This window comes from Sphaerodactylus townsendi, linkage group LG09 (assembly GCF_021028975.2).
Source record: "Sphaerodactylus townsendi isolate TG3544 linkage group LG09, MPM_Stown_v2.3, whole genome shotgun sequence".
Classification (NCBI taxonomy): domain Eukaryota; kingdom Metazoa; phylum Chordata; class Lepidosauria; order Squamata; family Sphaerodactylidae; genus Sphaerodactylus; species Sphaerodactylus townsendi.
Window position 1 is genome coordinate 42229030 of NC_059433.1, and position 18867 is coordinate 42247896.

General features: G+C 41.4%; 1 protein-coding gene across 15 annotated transcripts in view; it reads right to left on the reverse strand.

The window, feature by feature from the left end:
* PTPRM (protein tyrosine phosphatase receptor type M) overlaps nt 1-18867 on the reverse strand; it is a 539592-nt gene that overhangs the window by 323433 nt on the left and 197292 nt on the right. For all 15 annotated transcript variants that reach the window (XM_048507340.1, XM_048507337.1, XM_048507335.1 and 12 more), the window contains exons 3-4: nt 17538-17806; nt 2806-2884 (exon numbers count right to left, since the gene is read on the reverse strand). In XM_048507340.1, the coding sequence (XP_048363297.1) occupies nt 2806-2884; nt 17538-17806 (348 nt within the window). The remainder of the gene's footprint in view (nt 1-2805; nt 2885-17537; nt 17807-18867) is intronic.

Consider the following 18867-nt stretch of genomic DNA (forward strand, 5'->3'; position numbering starts at 1 on the left):
ACCCAGAGCTCCATTCTTAATGTACATACAAAGCTCTGTGAAGATTATCCCACTCACATTAGTTTAACAATTTCATAAGTGCATTTTTTCCCCTTCACAACAATAAAGTGTAGCTGTTGAGTGTGCAGGAGGTCAATCAACACACCATTGCTGCAATGCACACAGGAAGCCACTGCTGTAGTGCACACTGGTGTACTGAAACAAAATGGTGCATTAGGCTTGCCCCGGATGCTGCACCCCCTTGCACCCAGCCACCAGCCAAAAAGGGTCAAGTCAGCCTCGTTGCTTACTGCACACCTCTGAAGGCCAACTTGGTATGTTCCCAGAGTGGCAAGTGGCAGTTGGGCAGCAGTGTGCCTGCAGGAAGGGAGGGAACAGGTGGTCAAATACATCCTCCAAGTGACCTGGTGAGTGGTGACTGGATTGTGAGACCCCAATCCCTGCCCCACAAGATATGCCCATGCATCAGGAATATAATGTTTGAAGTTCTTATATAAATAGAGACATATCAAATGGCTATAATATTCCTGTTTGCCTGGGCATGTGTTTGCTGTAGCTTATTCAGCACATAGCATACTGGTAGAAGGCTTGTTTTGCATACATGAAGCTCCAGGTTAAATACCCAATGCACTTCTGAGTGTGTTTATAATCTATAATCTAACAACAAAGTAGGCAAAATCTGGATACTTATATCCGGTGAGTGAAGCTGTGAACAGACAAGACAGATGCTTTTACAAACCTAAAAAACACCCTAGGTTTGCAGAGAGGTATGAAATCTTTAACAAAATACATTTGGGGTTCAGAAAACCCCAAACTTATGAAATTATGGAGTGTACCTTTGATAAATGGATTTCCTCAGTGGCTGTTGAGAGACAATTTGGTTCTATGATTAAAAGGCTGTGGGAGGATCAGGGTCTTCTCCAGGTTGTTTTGGCTTTTGGGGGATGACTAATTGGGGCTAGGGTTGTCATCTGCAGCCTGGAAAATTCCTTGAGTTTTTTGGGGCAGAATCTGGGCAGGGAGCATTTAGGCAGGGGCCTCATCCAGATATACTTTTACACAATCTAAATTCCAAAGCAGCCATTTTGTCCAAGGATAGATATCTCTGTAGTCTAGAGATCAGCACAATTTCTGCTAAATCTCCAAGTTAGCAATCTTAGACCTGGCAGCAACCATTGGGTTACATGATACCCCCTGACTTGCATGGCCTGACATGACCTCAACGAGGCCTGGCTTTTATAGAGTGGCTATGGTTGAACAGTAGTTCAATCACAGCCACTCTTTGAAAGCCAGTGTGGCTTAGTGATTAGAGTTTCAGAGTAGGGTATGGAAGACGCGGATTCAGATTCCCATCTTGCTGTGGAATACATTCAACCTACTCTACATTACAAGGTTCTGGTGAGAATAAAAAAGACAGGCCGTTTCCGCACGGCCCCCCAGGCGCCCCCACGCCGGCAAGAATTCTGCCGGTGTGGGGGCGGAGGCCGTTCGCACGCAAGCGTGCGAGCGGCCTCAGGAGAGGCCGGCGGACGACAGGCGGCTCCGCATGGAGCCGCCTCTGCCCCCTTCCCTTTCCCACTCACCTTGTCCCCGTCGTCGGCCTGGGGGAGGGGGAGCGAAGCCTGTGCGAATGGCTCCCTGGGAACGGCGTTTTTGCCGTCCCCAGGGCGCCATAAAAGGGCCGTGCGGAAACGGCCACAGAGAAGAATAATATAAGCTGCTTTGGTCCCTACTGTGGAAAAGGATAGTGAATAAATGAATAATACTAATAATCAGTAATAAATATAGCTGAAGAGTAGTGGCAAATAAAAGGTAGGTCAAGGAATGGTTGAGAAAGAGAGAATGAAGCAGGGAAAGGAGAGAGGATATGGAGGTTGCCAGGAGAAGGGAAATAGTGTGAGTAGGATGATACAAGGGAAAGTTTCCCTCCAGAGGTCCTGGAGGACTCTGTATCATGTAAATGGGCCTGGCTCAGCAGCTGGCTCCACGCAACTGGGTAATATTTTTTTCCTAGTTAGAGGTTGCGGAGTGGGGGAGGAAAGTGAAGACCAGAAAGGCAGGTAAATTTAGGTTGGCTGTTTGGAAAAGGAGAGGTGCTATGGGAGCTTTCAGGGAAGGTAAATAGTGGGTTGGGGTGAAGGGAAATTATATACATATAACATGTTGACAGACAGACATAAACTGCTCATCAGGGCAGACAGTGCTAGACTAGATGGCTCAATAGTGCAAATCAATTAGAGGGCATGATCATATTCCAGACCATCTTTTGAAAATCTGAGTCTTTTATGGCAAGACTTAATGTTTTAGTTCAATTTGACATCTCACAGTTAAAAGTCACAACAAGTGATGGCAATATAACCTTCTTTCTAAAATAAAAATTAATAAATAAATCCTATTATTTATTTTGATATACTATGATTACTCTCCATGCAAGACAGGAACAAATGGCAATCAACACAATAAATAAATATGAGTGTGTATTTATTACTATATTTATTACTATAACATGCTGAATCAGCTACACTCTTTTCTATGGACACTCTCATCAATAGACTGTTTATTTACCTCCATCGTCTCTAGGACCTTGTGGCTTTAGAAATCCCTGGAGTGATGCTACAAAGAAGCTGGTTTTTCTCACAGCAGGCACTTTTTTGACATTCACCTCAATGTTTGCACTTCTCCATATCACACTTGAATTACATAAACGCAGGAGTGCCCTTGAAAAATGCCATTTTCAAGTCTGATGTGGCATCTCAATGGAGACAGCAACATTCCAAAATAATCTGAAAAGGCTAAGCTACTTACTGCATGGATGTCCTAAAACCTTCACGTCATCAATAGCCAGGTATCCTTGGTGACCTGAAGTGACCACTTCAAAAACTACCTGGAATATAAGAACCAGCATCAGTTTCATCATAGTTTTAACAGAATAAGTATTTGTGTTATTGCAACACTGGTAAAAAAATAATGTAACTTTTTGTTTATTTAAACCAACTAAGAAGAATTTATAACCAGAAAAGAAAAATAATTCTTTTTAATGAAGAGTCTGGACTTTACAATCATGGGAAATATCATTTGTGTGAAGCTATAACAGTAGTGGGAGTTAATGAACCTATAGGTTATCTCTATCTGTATATGGTTTGTGATTGGCATTTGCTATACAAGGTTTAAGAAAATAGCCAATAAATTGAAGGATGTAAATGGTATAGTATAGCCTAATTTAATCAAATCTCAGAGGCTATGCAGGGTTGGGAGATGGGAGATCACTGAAGACCTCCCAGAAGAAGGCAATGGCAAACCACTTCTGCTTCATCACTTGCCTTCAAAACCCTATGGAGTTGCCATAGGTTGGATGCAACTTGATAGGTACACACACAAGAAGTTGCTAATCAATGAGCTTATCTCAAATATAAAATCTTGCTTTAATTTATTCTTCTCACCAGTGCTAAAATAATAGGGCCCTACCAAATTTGGAATAAGGAAAGCACAACAGTATGACTTAATTAGTTGCTGGTTTTGGGGTACATAACATTTTCTAGTAAAAAGGGAGGTCTGATACTGCTAACTATACTATTTCCTTCTAACCCTCCTGCAGCTGAAAAGATTATATTCCCTCTGAGAGGCATCATCTTACTGGGAAAACTTTGGCCAATTGTGTAATGCTAGCTAGGAGAGGCTCAGTTGTGTGATAGGAAACCTACAAGAACTTGGAGGGGACATCTTATTTTCCCTTCTGTCTCCTCCATATTCTATTTCTTATTTATTTATTTATTTATTTATGGGATTTCTATACCGCCCAATTCCTAAAGGGCTCTGGGCGGTGTACAGCATGGGTCCCACATACAATATATAAACAAAACCCCATTAAATTAAAAGTAAGTTTAAAAGTTTAAATATTTAAAATGCAGCAGTATGGCGTCAGCAATACCCCAGATTGAACCCTCCCAAGAAAGGGGAACAAAACAGAAGTGGGTCCCCTAGATGACAGGGGGACTCCGAAAACCGGAGGAATAGAATAGAAGGGGCACCTAATCAGCGGCTTTTGAGATCTCACATTCTTTTTGAGACCTTCCCACATCCTCCACCTCTCCTTGCTTCATTCGCTCTTCAGCCATTCACCAACCTGCCTTTATCTGCCTCCCATCCTCAGCTATTCTTATTTTTTATTTACTTTATTTTTACTTTGCTTTTCTGCACAATGGGTATCCTGGAAAAATATCCCCATCACAGGTAAGAAATAGATTCCAAAGATTCAAATCCCAAGCCCAACACAGCTTTCCCCAGATTCCCTTAGGAGAGAATGAGAAAGCTGGCAAAACAAGATCAAGAAATAGGAAAGTCTCACCAGGAGACAAAATAGGAAAGTCTCACCAGGAGACAAAATAAAATAAAATACTTGGAATGTCTCATCAGGAAACCAGATTCAGAAATAAAACAGCTTGGAGAAAAATTAGAAGCCTGTCTGAAAGAACGCAAACACCGAGTGAACTTGGTAAAATAAAGTCAGAGCTAAAAACCAGCGAGGCAGAAACTGCCCATGTAAAAGCCCAACTGCAATGCTCAGTAACTAAAATAAAACTGTTAAAAGAACACTACAGGACATATGATGAAGCTGAACCACTCCCAAGTCCCCTTTTTTCTTAAGGAACTGATAAAATATTCTGTGCCTTGGCTTGTTCAGCACAAAATGAAAAAGAAATCATAACCTCGGAGCATATGTAGAATTCTGAAGTCAGTGCCACATGACCTCCGTCTTCATTGGATTTAGCTTCAACCAGCTCTCTTTCATCCATTTCACCACAGCCCTCAAACAACTGGCCAAAGTATCCGGGGTAGTATCCAGTGGTGGGATTCAAAAATTTTAGTAACAGTGGTGTAGCGCCAATGGGGCTGGGCAGGGCACGACGGGGGCGTAGCCAGGCATTCCGGGGCAGGGCATTCCTGGGCGGGGCTGTGGCAAGGACGCCCCAGGTGCAGTTCCCCTTCGCCCCGCCTCTAGATTCAAATAATGACTGTTTAAAGTATTTTAAAAAGCAATTACGGAAATGTAGTGTATTATTTCTTTTTTATATAATTGTATTAATTGATTTTAACTAATAACATAAGTAAAGAGAGAAATCAAAAACAGTTTACAATAGTTAACGTATTACAAACATATCTAATTGTCTCTCTCTCTCAACCCCCCAACTAAAACATCCTTTATTGCCTCCCTCCTTCCCATATTTCCCTCCCTCCCTGCTTTCTACTTCCCCTTCAGATTCCTATAACTACTTTATCTATTCCACTTGAAAGAAAACTAACAGAGGGAGAGATCCAAAATCCTTAATCTAAAAGAGTAGTTTAAACTCCTCTCTTTCCAATATAAATTTCGAGGGAAAAAAAGAAAATGAAAAATCTTTACCCATAATACTTTCCCAACCTTTATATCAATGAACAAAAAAATAGAATTACTATATATTGTATTATTTCATACAGTTCATACACACATGCGGGGTGCCATGGGGGGCAGGGGGGCGCAGGGGGGCATTACCCCCTTGTCCCTAGCAGAGTTAATAATTAATAACTGGTTCTCCGAACTGAAAAATTTTAGTAACCAGTTCTACCGAATAGGTGCAAATAGGCTGCATTCCACCTCTGGTAGTATCCAGCCTACTGTTCATCATCAGATACAACTCATGTCATCTGCATATTGATGACACTACACCAGAGGCATAGCAAGGGGGGAAAGCACCTGGTGCACCAGTGCATCCTCTGCCCCTGTCCTGCCCCGGAACGCCCCTGCCACACCCCCACAGAGGCATGCACCCAGTGCGTCGTGCCCCTATCCCCCTTGGAGCTACGCCTCTGCACTCCACTCCAAACTTCCAGATCAAGCTGACAAGAGGGTACACGTAGATACTAAACAAAATTAGTAAGAGCCCCCTGTGGAACTCCACTCACTGACGAGTGGCATGCAGAAGTTTTCACACCAATTGCAACCCCTGTCCCTAGTTGTAGAAGAATAAGCATAGCCACTGAAAGATCCTTTATCCCCATGATGGCAAGATGGTTGGTCACAATGTCATAATTAACTAAGTCTATCAGATCTAATAATATCAGCAACACCAACCCGCCTTGGTCCAGGTGTCTCCAAAGGTCATGCATGCCTGGGCATGCTCAGAATGGGTGACTCAGGGCGGGCCTTTTTTATATGTTCCTCTTGTCTACGAAGCTACGACCATGCAAAGGAAAAAAAACTGACGTTCAATTTGTGGCAATGTAGCTACATAGCTGTTACGAGGAAAAAGGGAACGCTCATTCATGATCCCGCCCCAAAACTGACGTTAATTTGTGGCAATGTAGCTACATAGCTGTTACGGGGGAAAAGGGAATGCTCATTCATGATCCTACCACAAAGTAACAGCCAATCATGAACTAGCAACAAAAGAGCCGCCAAGCTGATCCCGGACAGCCCAGGATCAAAAGGTACTGGTATTTTATGGTCCCGGTCCAATCCCAGCATATTTTCCCTGTGGGGAATCGACCTAAGTTAGCTGATAGCGCACTTCTTTCATAAGCAGCAACTCTGTGTATCGTTTTCACTCAGAATTTGTTTCTGAATACCAGTCCTTAAGATAATAAAAAGAAAGAAGCACCCCAAAAACATTTGTTGTTAACTGTGATTTATATTACAATAACATCTATATTTTCCTACAGTTTCCATGAGGTTAGGTGCCAGATCTTAAAAAATGTTACCCTTTTCAGTCTAAGCCTCAGTTTGCATTTCACAACAGCTGACATAACACCATTAAAAGCAACACATGAAGCGAAATAAAATAACACTGTTACATAGCAAGCTGTAGAAAACGCAGTAGTCTTTTGATTCCTTGGAAATTACTTTGCTGCTTATCAGACAGAAAAAAAACAGTTAAAAAACACAGATTTCATTTCCTCCTGAAAACCTGTGTTGGATGTCTGCCTGAGATATGTTTTACATCAGACTACCCCTAGGATGGCTGCCAAACAGGAAATAGGGAAGCGGTTCAACATTGCACTGTCCCTGATCCTCCCTGCTTCAGTGAAGAGCAAAATTAGCTTTTCATTCCAACCACTTCCTCTTCTCTATAAGAACAAAGAAGGGGGGTAGGTTGCTTGCCACCCTAAATGCTTACTGTTGAAAATGTGCTGGCAGAGATAGCTTGTCAGCTCCACAGAACAAAGAGAATAAATATATTTGCTTTCAATACATGACCTCACTTAGTAAATTCCTGTCTTTCTTTTCGCTAAGCAATTACAGTTTTTGGAGTCCAAAGGTGAACTGTACCTCTAATTCACAAAGCTTACTTTGAAAAAAGGACAAGGAATTCAGCAATAACGGTATAGTTTCTTGATGCAATTATGTGAAAAGAGCAAGAAAATAATCCCATCAAACTGGGATCATTTTTCTTGCACCCCCTCTGCATTCACACCTCATTTTTACATGCATTCTGTTTTCAGATTTCACCTCAGGCTCATAAAGAACAATTTATGAGGTTAATGTCAACTTGATCACCCATATGAAAATGATTTAAGGTGAACATGATTGGAAATTGGGCTCACATAGTAATGAAGTTGTTTGTACCAGGTTATTTTTCAAGGCCCACAATGCTAAAACTATTTATTCCATGAGGACTTCTACAGCTCCTCAGTAAATTCCTTATGGGTTGGAGCCAATATTTTGCTCTATTTTTGTTCTCAGAATCTTGGTAAGTATATTTAGTTGATGACGGAATCTCATTGACATGACTTAAGTCAAGTGTCTCATTACTACATATATATTTAATAAATATTTAGCGACTTAAGGTTTTTTTTTGCATATTAGATGTATTTAATGCCTTGCAGTAACATGTAAATAGCACGTGTGTATTTCACTGTATGCAGAAGTACACATTCTAAGACCACAGTTTAAACTAGACTTGCCAATGTGAAGTAAAGTATGCATATAATAACTTTAGAGTGAAACAATGTGTTATGATTTAAAAGTGGAGTGGAGCTACCTCTTTAAGCTTCTCATTTACATAAAAGGATAAAGAATTTAAAGTAAACCTGTGTATATCACAGGTATATCACAGATATTTAAGATATTTCCTTCTCCATCAAACTACCAAAAGTCATTTACACAGCAAAAATTGTCATATAACCTAAAAGTACTACAACCCAACAAATACTAAAACATACAAATTTCACAACCAACAAAAAACCCAGTCAGCATTACTAGCATATTTAGGGTGGGGCAAGCCAGGGTCTGTGCCCCAAGTGCTGCTTGCTGGGGTGCTCTGGCTGCCCCTTTACAAGGCAGGAAACCATGACAACGCCTCCCCCGGGCTGCATCCTACCAGTCTCTGCCTCCTGACATTGCTCAGAGAACTGGTCTCCGGTGGCCAGGTCTAGCCATTGCTTTCAACCACGGATGACCAAGATGGGAAGACATGTTGAATTTGGGGGAGGGGGTACAAATTAAGTGCTTGCCCTGGGCACCATGTTCTGTAGATTCACCACTGATCAGCATAAATTACAAATACTGATCATTTTTTAAAAAGCAAGCTAAAATAGAAACGTCTGGTGCCAAAACACATAAAATAATAATGCTAGATGCATAAGGGCCAAGGTGAAGGATTTAGGATTTTTAAAAAAGCACACCAAGGTCTTTGCTAGAACTGCTTTTATTTTTCTGTTCCTGTTGCATTTTTGAGGGAAGTCTAGTGCTGTGATGACATGTGAAGGAAAAACTACAGATCAGATGGCTGCTCCACCAATTTAACTTTCCTGAAGTTATCCCACCCCTTGCACAGCATTCTTGCTTAGGATTGCCTTCCTTGACTGCCTTTTTACTTCTATTTTGTGGTGAGGGGTTTACTGGGTTTCGGAAAGCAAAAGTTTTACTTCGCTCTCCCCCCCACACCCCTCCCCCTTCCCCCCGCCAGGCCCCCAGTGTGATAATAGTGTAATTATTTTAAGGAGATTATTAGCATTAAACCTAAGACCTTGTTTTGGGAAAGCAGCGTAGGTAACCCTGTTAAGCGCTGTTAAACTCCACTGATTTTAATGGGAAGAACTAAAGCACGATCCTTTACCTGGAAGTAAGATCAGCTGCTGGCAATGGGGCTTGCTTCTGAGTAAACCCTCCTAGAGTCGTGATTCACCCATTCGAAGTGTTGCACAGTTGCTTCACCAAGCTTACTCCCAAGTAACGCATGCCCAGTTTTTTCCAAACTAAAACGTCAGTATTCAGGTTAAATTGCCATGTTGGCACTTTGCGATAAATAAATGGGTTTTGGGTTGCAATTTGGGCACTCAGTCTCGAAAAGGTTCGCCATCACTGATATAGGAATGAACCAGTATTAGAATAATAGAACAAGGAAGTTAGAAACTAGGATAAACTAGGACAAGGATATAGGGTATTTTATGTAAGAATAGTAATATATGATCTTATGGGTAAGGGGATGGGAGAGTTAAGGATAGGGGATTAGAAGATTAGATAATAGATTAGATATATGTTATAGATAATAGGTAGAACCGGGGGAATTCATTGAAAATGTTGGGGGGAAGAATTAGGACTAATAAAAGGAAACACTTCTTCACGCAACGTGTGATTGGTGTTTGGAATATGCTGCCACAGGAGGTGGTGATGGCCACTAACCTGGATAGCTTTAAAAGAGGCTTGGACAGATTTATGGAGGAGAAGTCGATTTATGGCTACCAATCTTGATCCTCTTTGATTTGAGATTGCAAATGCCTTAACAGTCCAGGTGCTCGGGAGCAACAGCCGCAGAAGGCCATTGCTTTCACATCCTGCATGTGAGCTCCCAAAGGCACCAGGTGGGCCACTGCGAGTAGCAGAGAGCTGGACTAGATGGACTCTGGTCTGATCCAGCTGGCTTGTTCTTATGTTCTTATGTTCTTATGTAGTATAGATAAGATAATGGGTGAGAATTAGCAGGGGATGAGGGTAATTACAGGTGATAAGTTAGGAAGATGATTTTAAATGTACACAATGTGTTATGTTGCTTAAGGTGTATGTATTAATTTCTAGACACGGGTGATTTCAACATTGTTAATTTTTTTTGTTATGATGTTAACTTGCCACAGTTGTTAAGATATTCATCAAACAGCAATGTTTTAATTTGTTACATGTTTAATGTTATGGGGTGTTAATAAAACTTTTTTTAAAAAAATAATGCTACATGCAGTGAAAGGGGTAGAATGACAGTCGGGCGTCACCACACACATAGCTTCAAAAGACAGGGGAATAAGAAGGAGATGAACATCTTGATATTTAAACAGGACTCAGTGGGGGCATTGATACTGTCTGATCCTTTTATGCATAGAGTTTTACGAATCAAAACCCATACCTTGGATTGGGACCAGAACCAAACAGCTAGTGAAGAGCTTTCTACTATACAATTCTGGGCTACTTTTAATTCATTCAGAAAGCAAACTTACTGCTATATTCTAGACTAATTGGAATTTTTTGGCAGTGGCAAGGGTAGACCACACAAAGTGTACTACTATAACCAGGCCAGAAGATAACAAAACTTTGAATCACTATGAACAGATTCCATTTCAAGCTTCAGCTGGCTAAATACACATTAGAAATCTGAACATCGATTTGTCTAGATTTAATAGTATCCCAAAGATGCATCCTGCTCATTCAAGATTAGTACAATCCCATCCATATTAGGTTACCTCCCAATTACATGATCAACACTAACATCCACCAAAAATACTTCAGTCTTATTTAACTGAGGTTCAATTTGTTGGACCCCACCTACCCTTTATGTATCCTGATAATAGTTCATTTTTTCTATCTAAGTCAGATGGAAAGAAGAGATAAATGTATTATCTGGATATTAGTGGCACTGTATTCAGATTACCTCCCTCAGAAGTCTCACATATCTGCTAAGCATCAGTTTCAAGCTCTAAACCAGGTAGGAATAGAAACATCAGAGTTCAATGCCCCCATTCCCCATCTCAGGCAAGTGGATGAGAAAGCTTTAAAGCTGCTGTTGCCCTACCCTTTTCAACCCGCTTTATTGGACAATGGATTCAAAGTGGTTGTTATGAAATATGAATTGGCAGTTGCCAACAGCCATGTGTGTGTGTCTACATCAGTGTGTCCAGACCAAACACAGGCCAAGCGAGCAGAAAGGCCTGTCAGCAAGGTCAAACCTCGGAAATGGTTAATCCAGTCAGCAGGACATCTGGAAGCCTCATGGACATGTCCTTGAACACCACACCCTGCCAAAGGTGATGCAGCACAAAGGATCTAGGAAACACCCTGCCACAGCTCTGCATTTCCTTTTCTTTACTATAAATCTATTACCTCCTTTGAGACAACTGTTCTTTCCTTGAACCCCCACACCTCAGCCAAATCTGGATACACACCTGGACAGAGACTCTTAAAAGAAACTCTGCCCAAGCCATTAAGGCTACCCCTGATTTAATCATAGATCATTGGTTCTAATGTTGGTACTTAGAATCAATAGATAAACTGTTAATCAGTTCAATCCAGCTATTCCAGCATGGAAATCCAGGAAACTGAAGAAGGGAGCTCCCCAGTCATGCCCTAGACTATGTTCTGGGGTATAAAAATACAGTTCATCCCAAGATCAGGGCTCTTTTCACTAGTCTGAACCTCCCTTGTGTCCAGATAGTTTTGAGGAACGATATATTGTCCTTCTTTTGGATTCACATGCTGGCCGTCTGAATCCTTGCCTCCTTCGGGAACCTCTCATCTGAACCTAGGTAATGTATAAGTCCCTGTAACTCCCCTCCTAATATTTCATCCAAACCTATTATTCCCCCCTTCGGGGGGAATGTAAGCCTCTTTACATCTTACTGTATGAATGTTTCTACCAAACCTATAAAAACAATTAATTTTACTTTGGTTTCCTTATATTATCTGTAGAACGTTTCAAAGCCATTTTCCGGTAGAGTTGTTAAAGATCCCCTCGCTAGCCTACCTCTCGCTGCCAAGCTGAGTCATTCCCCACCGCTATTTTAGAACATTCTTGCTGTAGAGCTAGCGTAACACTGCTTTGGGTTCAACAAAATGAACAGCATCACACTTCACTATGTCCTATTCATGGAAAAGGTTATCAAGACAACCAAGGTGGTTTCTTTTCCACAGAAACAGGTCTAGATAATCATCCAAATGCTTCACGTTGGCTGGCCACCAAGAACTGGATTGCCTTATCTGAAAAGGGGATAACAGCAAACAGCTAAAAAAAAATTAAATCCTCAAGAACTAAACACAGTATTTTCAACAGCAGATTAACCATCATCATTTTAAAGATTCTACCTCTTTCAAGGAAGCACTGTCCATTTCTGAGTTTCAATGCTATGGGCAAGTGCTTTTCCCCCATTTCCCAACAGCATCATGGTACATTCATGCACCTCTGGTACATTCATGTACCCCAGCTTTTTTCCAATATTTCTCGAACCTGCTTGACTCCAAAGTTTTGAGAAAAATCACACAAAAGCCTGAACGGTTGCTGTGGGAGTAGGAAAATTTTCTGGCCTACATGGCAGCCATTTTCTCCTTCTGCCATCTGGAGCTTTTTAATTTAAAAAAACCTACTCTAGAGTACTGTAATTTCAATATACAGTTGTAATAATAGATGTAGCAGGTTCTCTAAATTCCCAGCTTTCATTTAAAAAGTAAGTCTCTATCCTCTTCCTTTGCAGAGATATAAGGAGAAAGATATTTCTTTACAAGGGAAGAAGCAGGAAACTTTCATTTTTTTAAAAAAAGTTGGAAATTCATAGAACTTGCAATGCCTATAACTTCAACACTGATCACTATATATTCTAGTGCTGATTTTTTAAAAAATCTGCAAAAGCCCTAGTGGGCTGTGAAAACTTATGGAGGAAGAGGAAAGGAAACTCCAGAGAAAACTACTATGTGGAAGCTCCATTACTGATGTGCTTATCTGCAGCACCACCAGCAACTGGGAAGCCACTAAAATTGCTATCTGCTATCTTGAAATGGAATATCACTGCAGGTGCTCCCATGTAGAAGCTATCTTTAGTTACTTTTAGAATCCACTTAAAATATCCCCTCTGCATTTGGCTGTAAGTAAGAGGAGCAAAGGTCAAACGAGGAAACAGTACGCTGTACATCTAAGCTTCACCATAACATCTTTAGCTGCAATAACTGAATAAACAAAACTTGATTAGACTGTACTCTAAAAGTCTTTTTAGCCTAAACTGTCACATATACATAGCCCAGGTTCGCACAGATGTGAGAAGTTTCATCTATGAAATGCTTTACAGACTTATCACATTCCCTCACTACAATTCAGTTGTGTCATTCAACTAAAACTAGGGTCCCCAGTCTTTTCAATCATGCAGGCACATTTGGAATTCTGGCATGGAATCGGGGGAGCAGCAACAAAATGCTGCCACAAGAGGAGCAAGTCACAAAACGATTGCCACAGCTTAACTTCAGTAACACAGTTACTAATGTTTGGTAGCAGCTGCTGCCAAAGCAACATTTTTTTAAAAAATCTTCAGGGCCAAGCAGAAGACTTTCTGGACAAAAGCCCTACTTGGCCCCACCCTCTTCCTAAAAATACTAAGTGGCACCAGAAAAAATGTTGGCAGGCTCCACACTGGAGATCCCTGAACTTCAAAATGGTTTCACTTTCCCTATCTTTATCCCTAAAAATTATAAAACTGACATCTAAAACAAGAATAAGCACATAACAGCTTCCCTTTTAAAGCCTGAATACCGTATATACTCGTGTATAAGCCAACCCCTGTATAAGCCGAGGCACCTAATTTTACTGCCCAAACCTGGGAAAACTTATTGACTCGGGTATAAGCCGAGGGTGGGAAGCCAGGAGGCAGAGGGAGCTCCTTATTTGGGCAGTGACATCAGGGGGAGTCACTGCCCAAATAAGGAGCTCCCTCTGCCTGCCAGCTAGCTGGGCTTCCTCAAACCCAGCCAGCAGGCAGAGGGAGGTCCTTATTCGGGCAGTGACTCCCCCTGATGTCACTGCCCAAATAAGGAGCTCCCCCGCCTATGGGCTGGGCTTGGGCAAACCCAGCCAGCGAGCAGGCAGAGGGAGCTCCTTATTTGGACAGTGACATCAGGGGGAGTCACTGCCCAAATAAGGACCTCCCTCTGCCTGCCAGCTAGCTGGGCTTCATCAAACCCAGCCCAAATGTCACTGCCCAAATAAGGAGCTCCCTCTGCCTCCCGGTTTGAGGAAGCCCAGCCAGCCAGGGTGCCTCGGGGTTCCCCCCTCACCCTCGAGGAGGGCAGCAACAAGGGGCTTCTGGGGGGCAGGGAGGTTGTCCCAGCCCACCCCCAGCCTGCTTGCCATTGATAGAAAATGGTGACTCGCATATAAGCCGAGGGGGCTTTTCTCAGCCTTTAAACAAAGCTGAAAAACTCAGCTTATACACGAGTATATGTGGTATTCAGATTATAGAAGAACAGTTTATTCATGCATTTACTTCTCAGTAAGCCTTTACTGCATTATCTAAACTAGAAAGTAAAGATATAAGAAGGGAGAGGTTGTAGTTTATTTCAGAGATGGTTCTGGTGGGTTTTCCGGGCTGTGTGGCTGTGGTCTGGTGGATCTTGTTCCTTACGTTTTGCCTGCATCTCTGGCTGGCATCTTCAGAGGTGTATCACAGTGGTGAGATACACCTCTGAAGATGCCAGCCACAGATGCAGGCGAAACATTAGGAACAAGATCCACCAGACCACGGCCACACAGCCCAGAAAACCCACCAGAACCAGTTGAATCTGGCCGTGAAAGCCTCCGACAATATTTCAGAGATATTCTAAGCTTGCCTACATGTGTGTTTATGTAAGGAGGAATGCAGAATACTGAACAGACTGAACTCATCAGAAGTACTGTACAACTTGGGGAATGATGGAAGTTTATTTTTAAACAACCCTCTGATTGCATTGGAAGCACTGGGAAATGGCAAATTTCTACAGTAAACAAGAAGGGCTTCCTCTTGTCACATTCGTGTTAGTCACTGATGAAAAGCCTGGTTTACTGATGCAATTCCAACTGATAGGCAGACTTCAAGTGAATACAAGGGTTAATTTTTCTGAGTTACTCTCATTAACTAGACCTAAGTAGGATTCTGAGTAGATCTGGTCTGGAGTAGGGGGGGCTCTATTCAAAGATTAAATATCTAAATGTCTCAACAACTTGAAAACAGTTTTAAATGAACAAACATTAAACGCCAAATAGTTATAAATCATATAGTTTAACACTACATTTTTCCTTCAGGGCATGGCCTAGATAAAGAAATAATAATTTGCTATGAGAATTATCCTGAAAGCGCACAATCACTTTGCTCAAAAGGCCATGCTTATTGAGAATAATTTCTATAGAAAATGTAAATTTAGAAACATAAAATAACAAAATGTCTGCAAAAGTATGACTTATTCTGCACTTAAGAAACTGACTGCTATTCAGTGAGCAATAGTGGGAGTTATTTGCCTATGTTTTTCAAATTAGAAAAAATATTTTTTCTAAATCTCAATACTAAAACATTTTATTGGATCTCAAAGATAATGCAATATATTTTCTATATTGAACAGTATCCTGTAATTGTCCAGCTTATGAAACGGAGTAGTACATTAATCAGGCAGGAATCTAATTAATTTAATACAGCACTGTCAAATTCCCTGAATAATTCTGTAACATCCAGTACTACCATTTGGGATGAAAATATCATTTTCACAGGGCAGGGGCTTATGGTGAGCAAGGATTCCATGTCTTGTACTAACAGGGGTTGTTGTCAGTGCCATCTGTATCAGTACTCTCCGAGAAAACCAAGCATGAATGCAGGATGAGCAGGGTATCAAGCTTATGGCTGAGGTCCAGGAATCAAATTATTGCAGCAAGAGCCAACAGTATATCATACATGTTACTCCATCAAAGGCTGAAGATGAATTGACGCCATAAATAATCCATCAAGGAAGTAGAGATATAGACCCCTCCCCCGAAAGCTGCCACTAGTTCCAGGTGCCATGCCTAGTTACAGCAGTGAGTACTATAATACAGTACTCTTGGGAGGCTTGAGGGGTTGATAGATAAGAAACAGGCGGTTCAGCAGCAGTCTCAGGGGTGCAGGATTCATGGTCTAAATCTAAATCAGAAGGCAAGGCCGTATTCCAGTGTGAGAAGGCTAACTCGGAGTCTAAGGGCTCTACCTGCACATCAAAAGAGACTTCTGGAGGTGTCCTAACTGTCTTATTCTACAGCAGTGTTACCTGTCCTGCTGTTGCCTTCTCTCAGTTTTTGGACTCTTTGTTCAATGAGAAGGAGTCTGAGTTCCGGTTTATGACAGTGACCTCACTAGGCACCAAAGCAGCCTCATGCAAGCATAATACTGATCCAGGTTTTCCATGATTGTGTAGTGTCTTCAAGTCAAGTGTGTCCCACTGAGAGGTGTCTAGGTAATATTTTCCTATTGTCATGGGGATTGTAACTAGTGATTGAAATGCATTCCTAACCCAATGTAACTGCTACAAGATATATGTAACTACCTCGCTACGAGATATATGTAACCAGCCTGTTATATGTTACTGCTGCTATCCAGGGCCATTCTTTCCTTGATCTTTGCTTTATGGCTTCACACACCATGTAGATAACTTTCCCCTGACACCCTGGTCCCATGATAAACAGTGTTGGATCCTTTATCTCATGAGGGCAGGAAGCCAGATGGCTTTCTCTTACTACCTATTGCTGACCTTGGGGTGCCTCGGCTCCAAAATAACTCTTTCTCACATTCCTTGGGAAACAAGGAGGGGGGATTAACATCGGAATAAAATGGGTAGCAAAAGTCAGGTTCCTCAAAACTAGCTTTGTCCAACGGGGTGCTTCGATGCCTCAACACTACAGAGTCCGTTTATTGCTCTAAGGTTTGAGATTCAACACCTGTAAACCACACCTTGCAATATTATACGTGGGTACTTTCAGTGGTGGGATCCAAACATTTTAGTAACAGGTTCCCATGGTGGTGGGATTCAAACTGTGGCATAACGCCAATGGGGCTGGGCGGGGCACGACGGGGGCGTGGTCGGGCATTCCGGGGCGGGGCATTCCTGGGCGGGGCTGTGGCAAGGACGCAGCCGCTGTGCCGGTCCTTGGGCGGGAAACAAATGCACGCAAGTGCAGGCTGCCACACATGCCGGTGCACCTCCTGCTAGACTGCTTCGAGTTCTGCGTGCTACTGCTGAGAAGAGGGGCGTAACTAAGACAAAAATCACGTGGCAAAATCACCAATTAGTAACCCCCTCTCGGCACACACAAATAATTAGTAACCTACTCTCGGGAACCTGTGAGAACCTGCTGGATCCCACCTATGGGTAGTTTCCCTTCTTGCTAACTCTCTTTACCGGGGATCAGGATTCAGATCTCCCCCTTTACAGACAGACTATAGCAAAATATTGTATTCAGTTAAAACAAGACAAAATGGCAGTTTTAGCATGTTTCCTATAGACTAAGCAAAAAAACAAAGAAAACAACACAGAAAAGTGATACCTGATAGAAGTTTGGCCAGAAGGTGCTGATTGCTAGTTCTACCCTGATCCAGGTTCCTGTAGGAGCTCCAGACATATTCCATACCGGGCTACCCAGCTGACCATTATTAACTTTCACAAAAACATTTAACACACCAGGACTGGACCCAGTCTTGCTGGAAATGTAAAAATTGAAATCGATGCAATGAGTGTCATTTTCCTTAAGTTGCGGTAGCAGAAGATGAGCTCTTTGTCCAAACCTTCCAGAAGTATTCACCAGCATAAAAGAACCTGTAAGAAACAAACAAAAATAGTTTGTTAGTGATTTAACTATCTCTTGTCTTCTAACAAATCATTATTCTTTTGGAGGGGACTTTAACAGTTACAGGATCTTAAAACTCCCTGGCCAAAACTGGTGAAGCCTGTAATGATCATCATATGGAACAATTTTATGCTTACTTAATGGAAATGAGTCCCACTTAATTCAATGGTGCTTACATCTGAGAAGGCTACAGGACATGTAAGGCTAATGATGTGTACAAAACCACAATTCCAGCCAACAATATCAGTTTTTAGTGCTTTTCCCCCCTCAAGTCAACGAGAATTTTGTTTTTCTACAATACTTAACGAGTTCTACAAAATGTATCAAAACCAAGTGAACAAGTTCAAAATTTGTGGCAACTATGCAAAAAAAAAAGGTAACTGCAGCAATATTAATTAGTTGTTTAAGTTTTAAAATGAACGCATTCTGACATTACTCTTTTCAAAAACTGAAAAGAACAACAGGTCACTAAAAATAAGATATAAAATTCTGCAGTGGATAAAAATGTTCTCACAAAATGTTTATTTGAATATAATGTGGCTAAAGAAATAGATTTAATAGATGAAAAGAGATTGTAATGTCTGTAAAGTTTTTTTGTCTTCATTCCTTGTGAAGCTGCAGCTAACTTAAAGCAACCCTACAGGGTTTTCAAGGCGAGAAAAGTTCAGAGGTGGCTTGCCATTTCCTGCCTCTGCATAGCAACTCTGGCATTCATTGGTAGACTCCCATCCAAATAGTAATGAGGGCTGATCTTGCTTTCCTTCCAGAATCAGAAAAGATAGGGCTATCCAGGTCAGGATATTATTATTAAAATGACTCTAAAAATAGGGATTGGATTTTCCGCAGTGTTCTTACAAGGTTTCATCATATGACATTCATCAGAAAAAAAGATTCAGGTCAGTTTCCTCTATTTCTCCACAGATTATTATTATTCATTATTATTTATATAAAAGTCTCCAGGCAGCTCACAATAAAACCAGAATGATAAAATATCCCAATAAATACAAAAATAAAACAAAACCATAAAAAC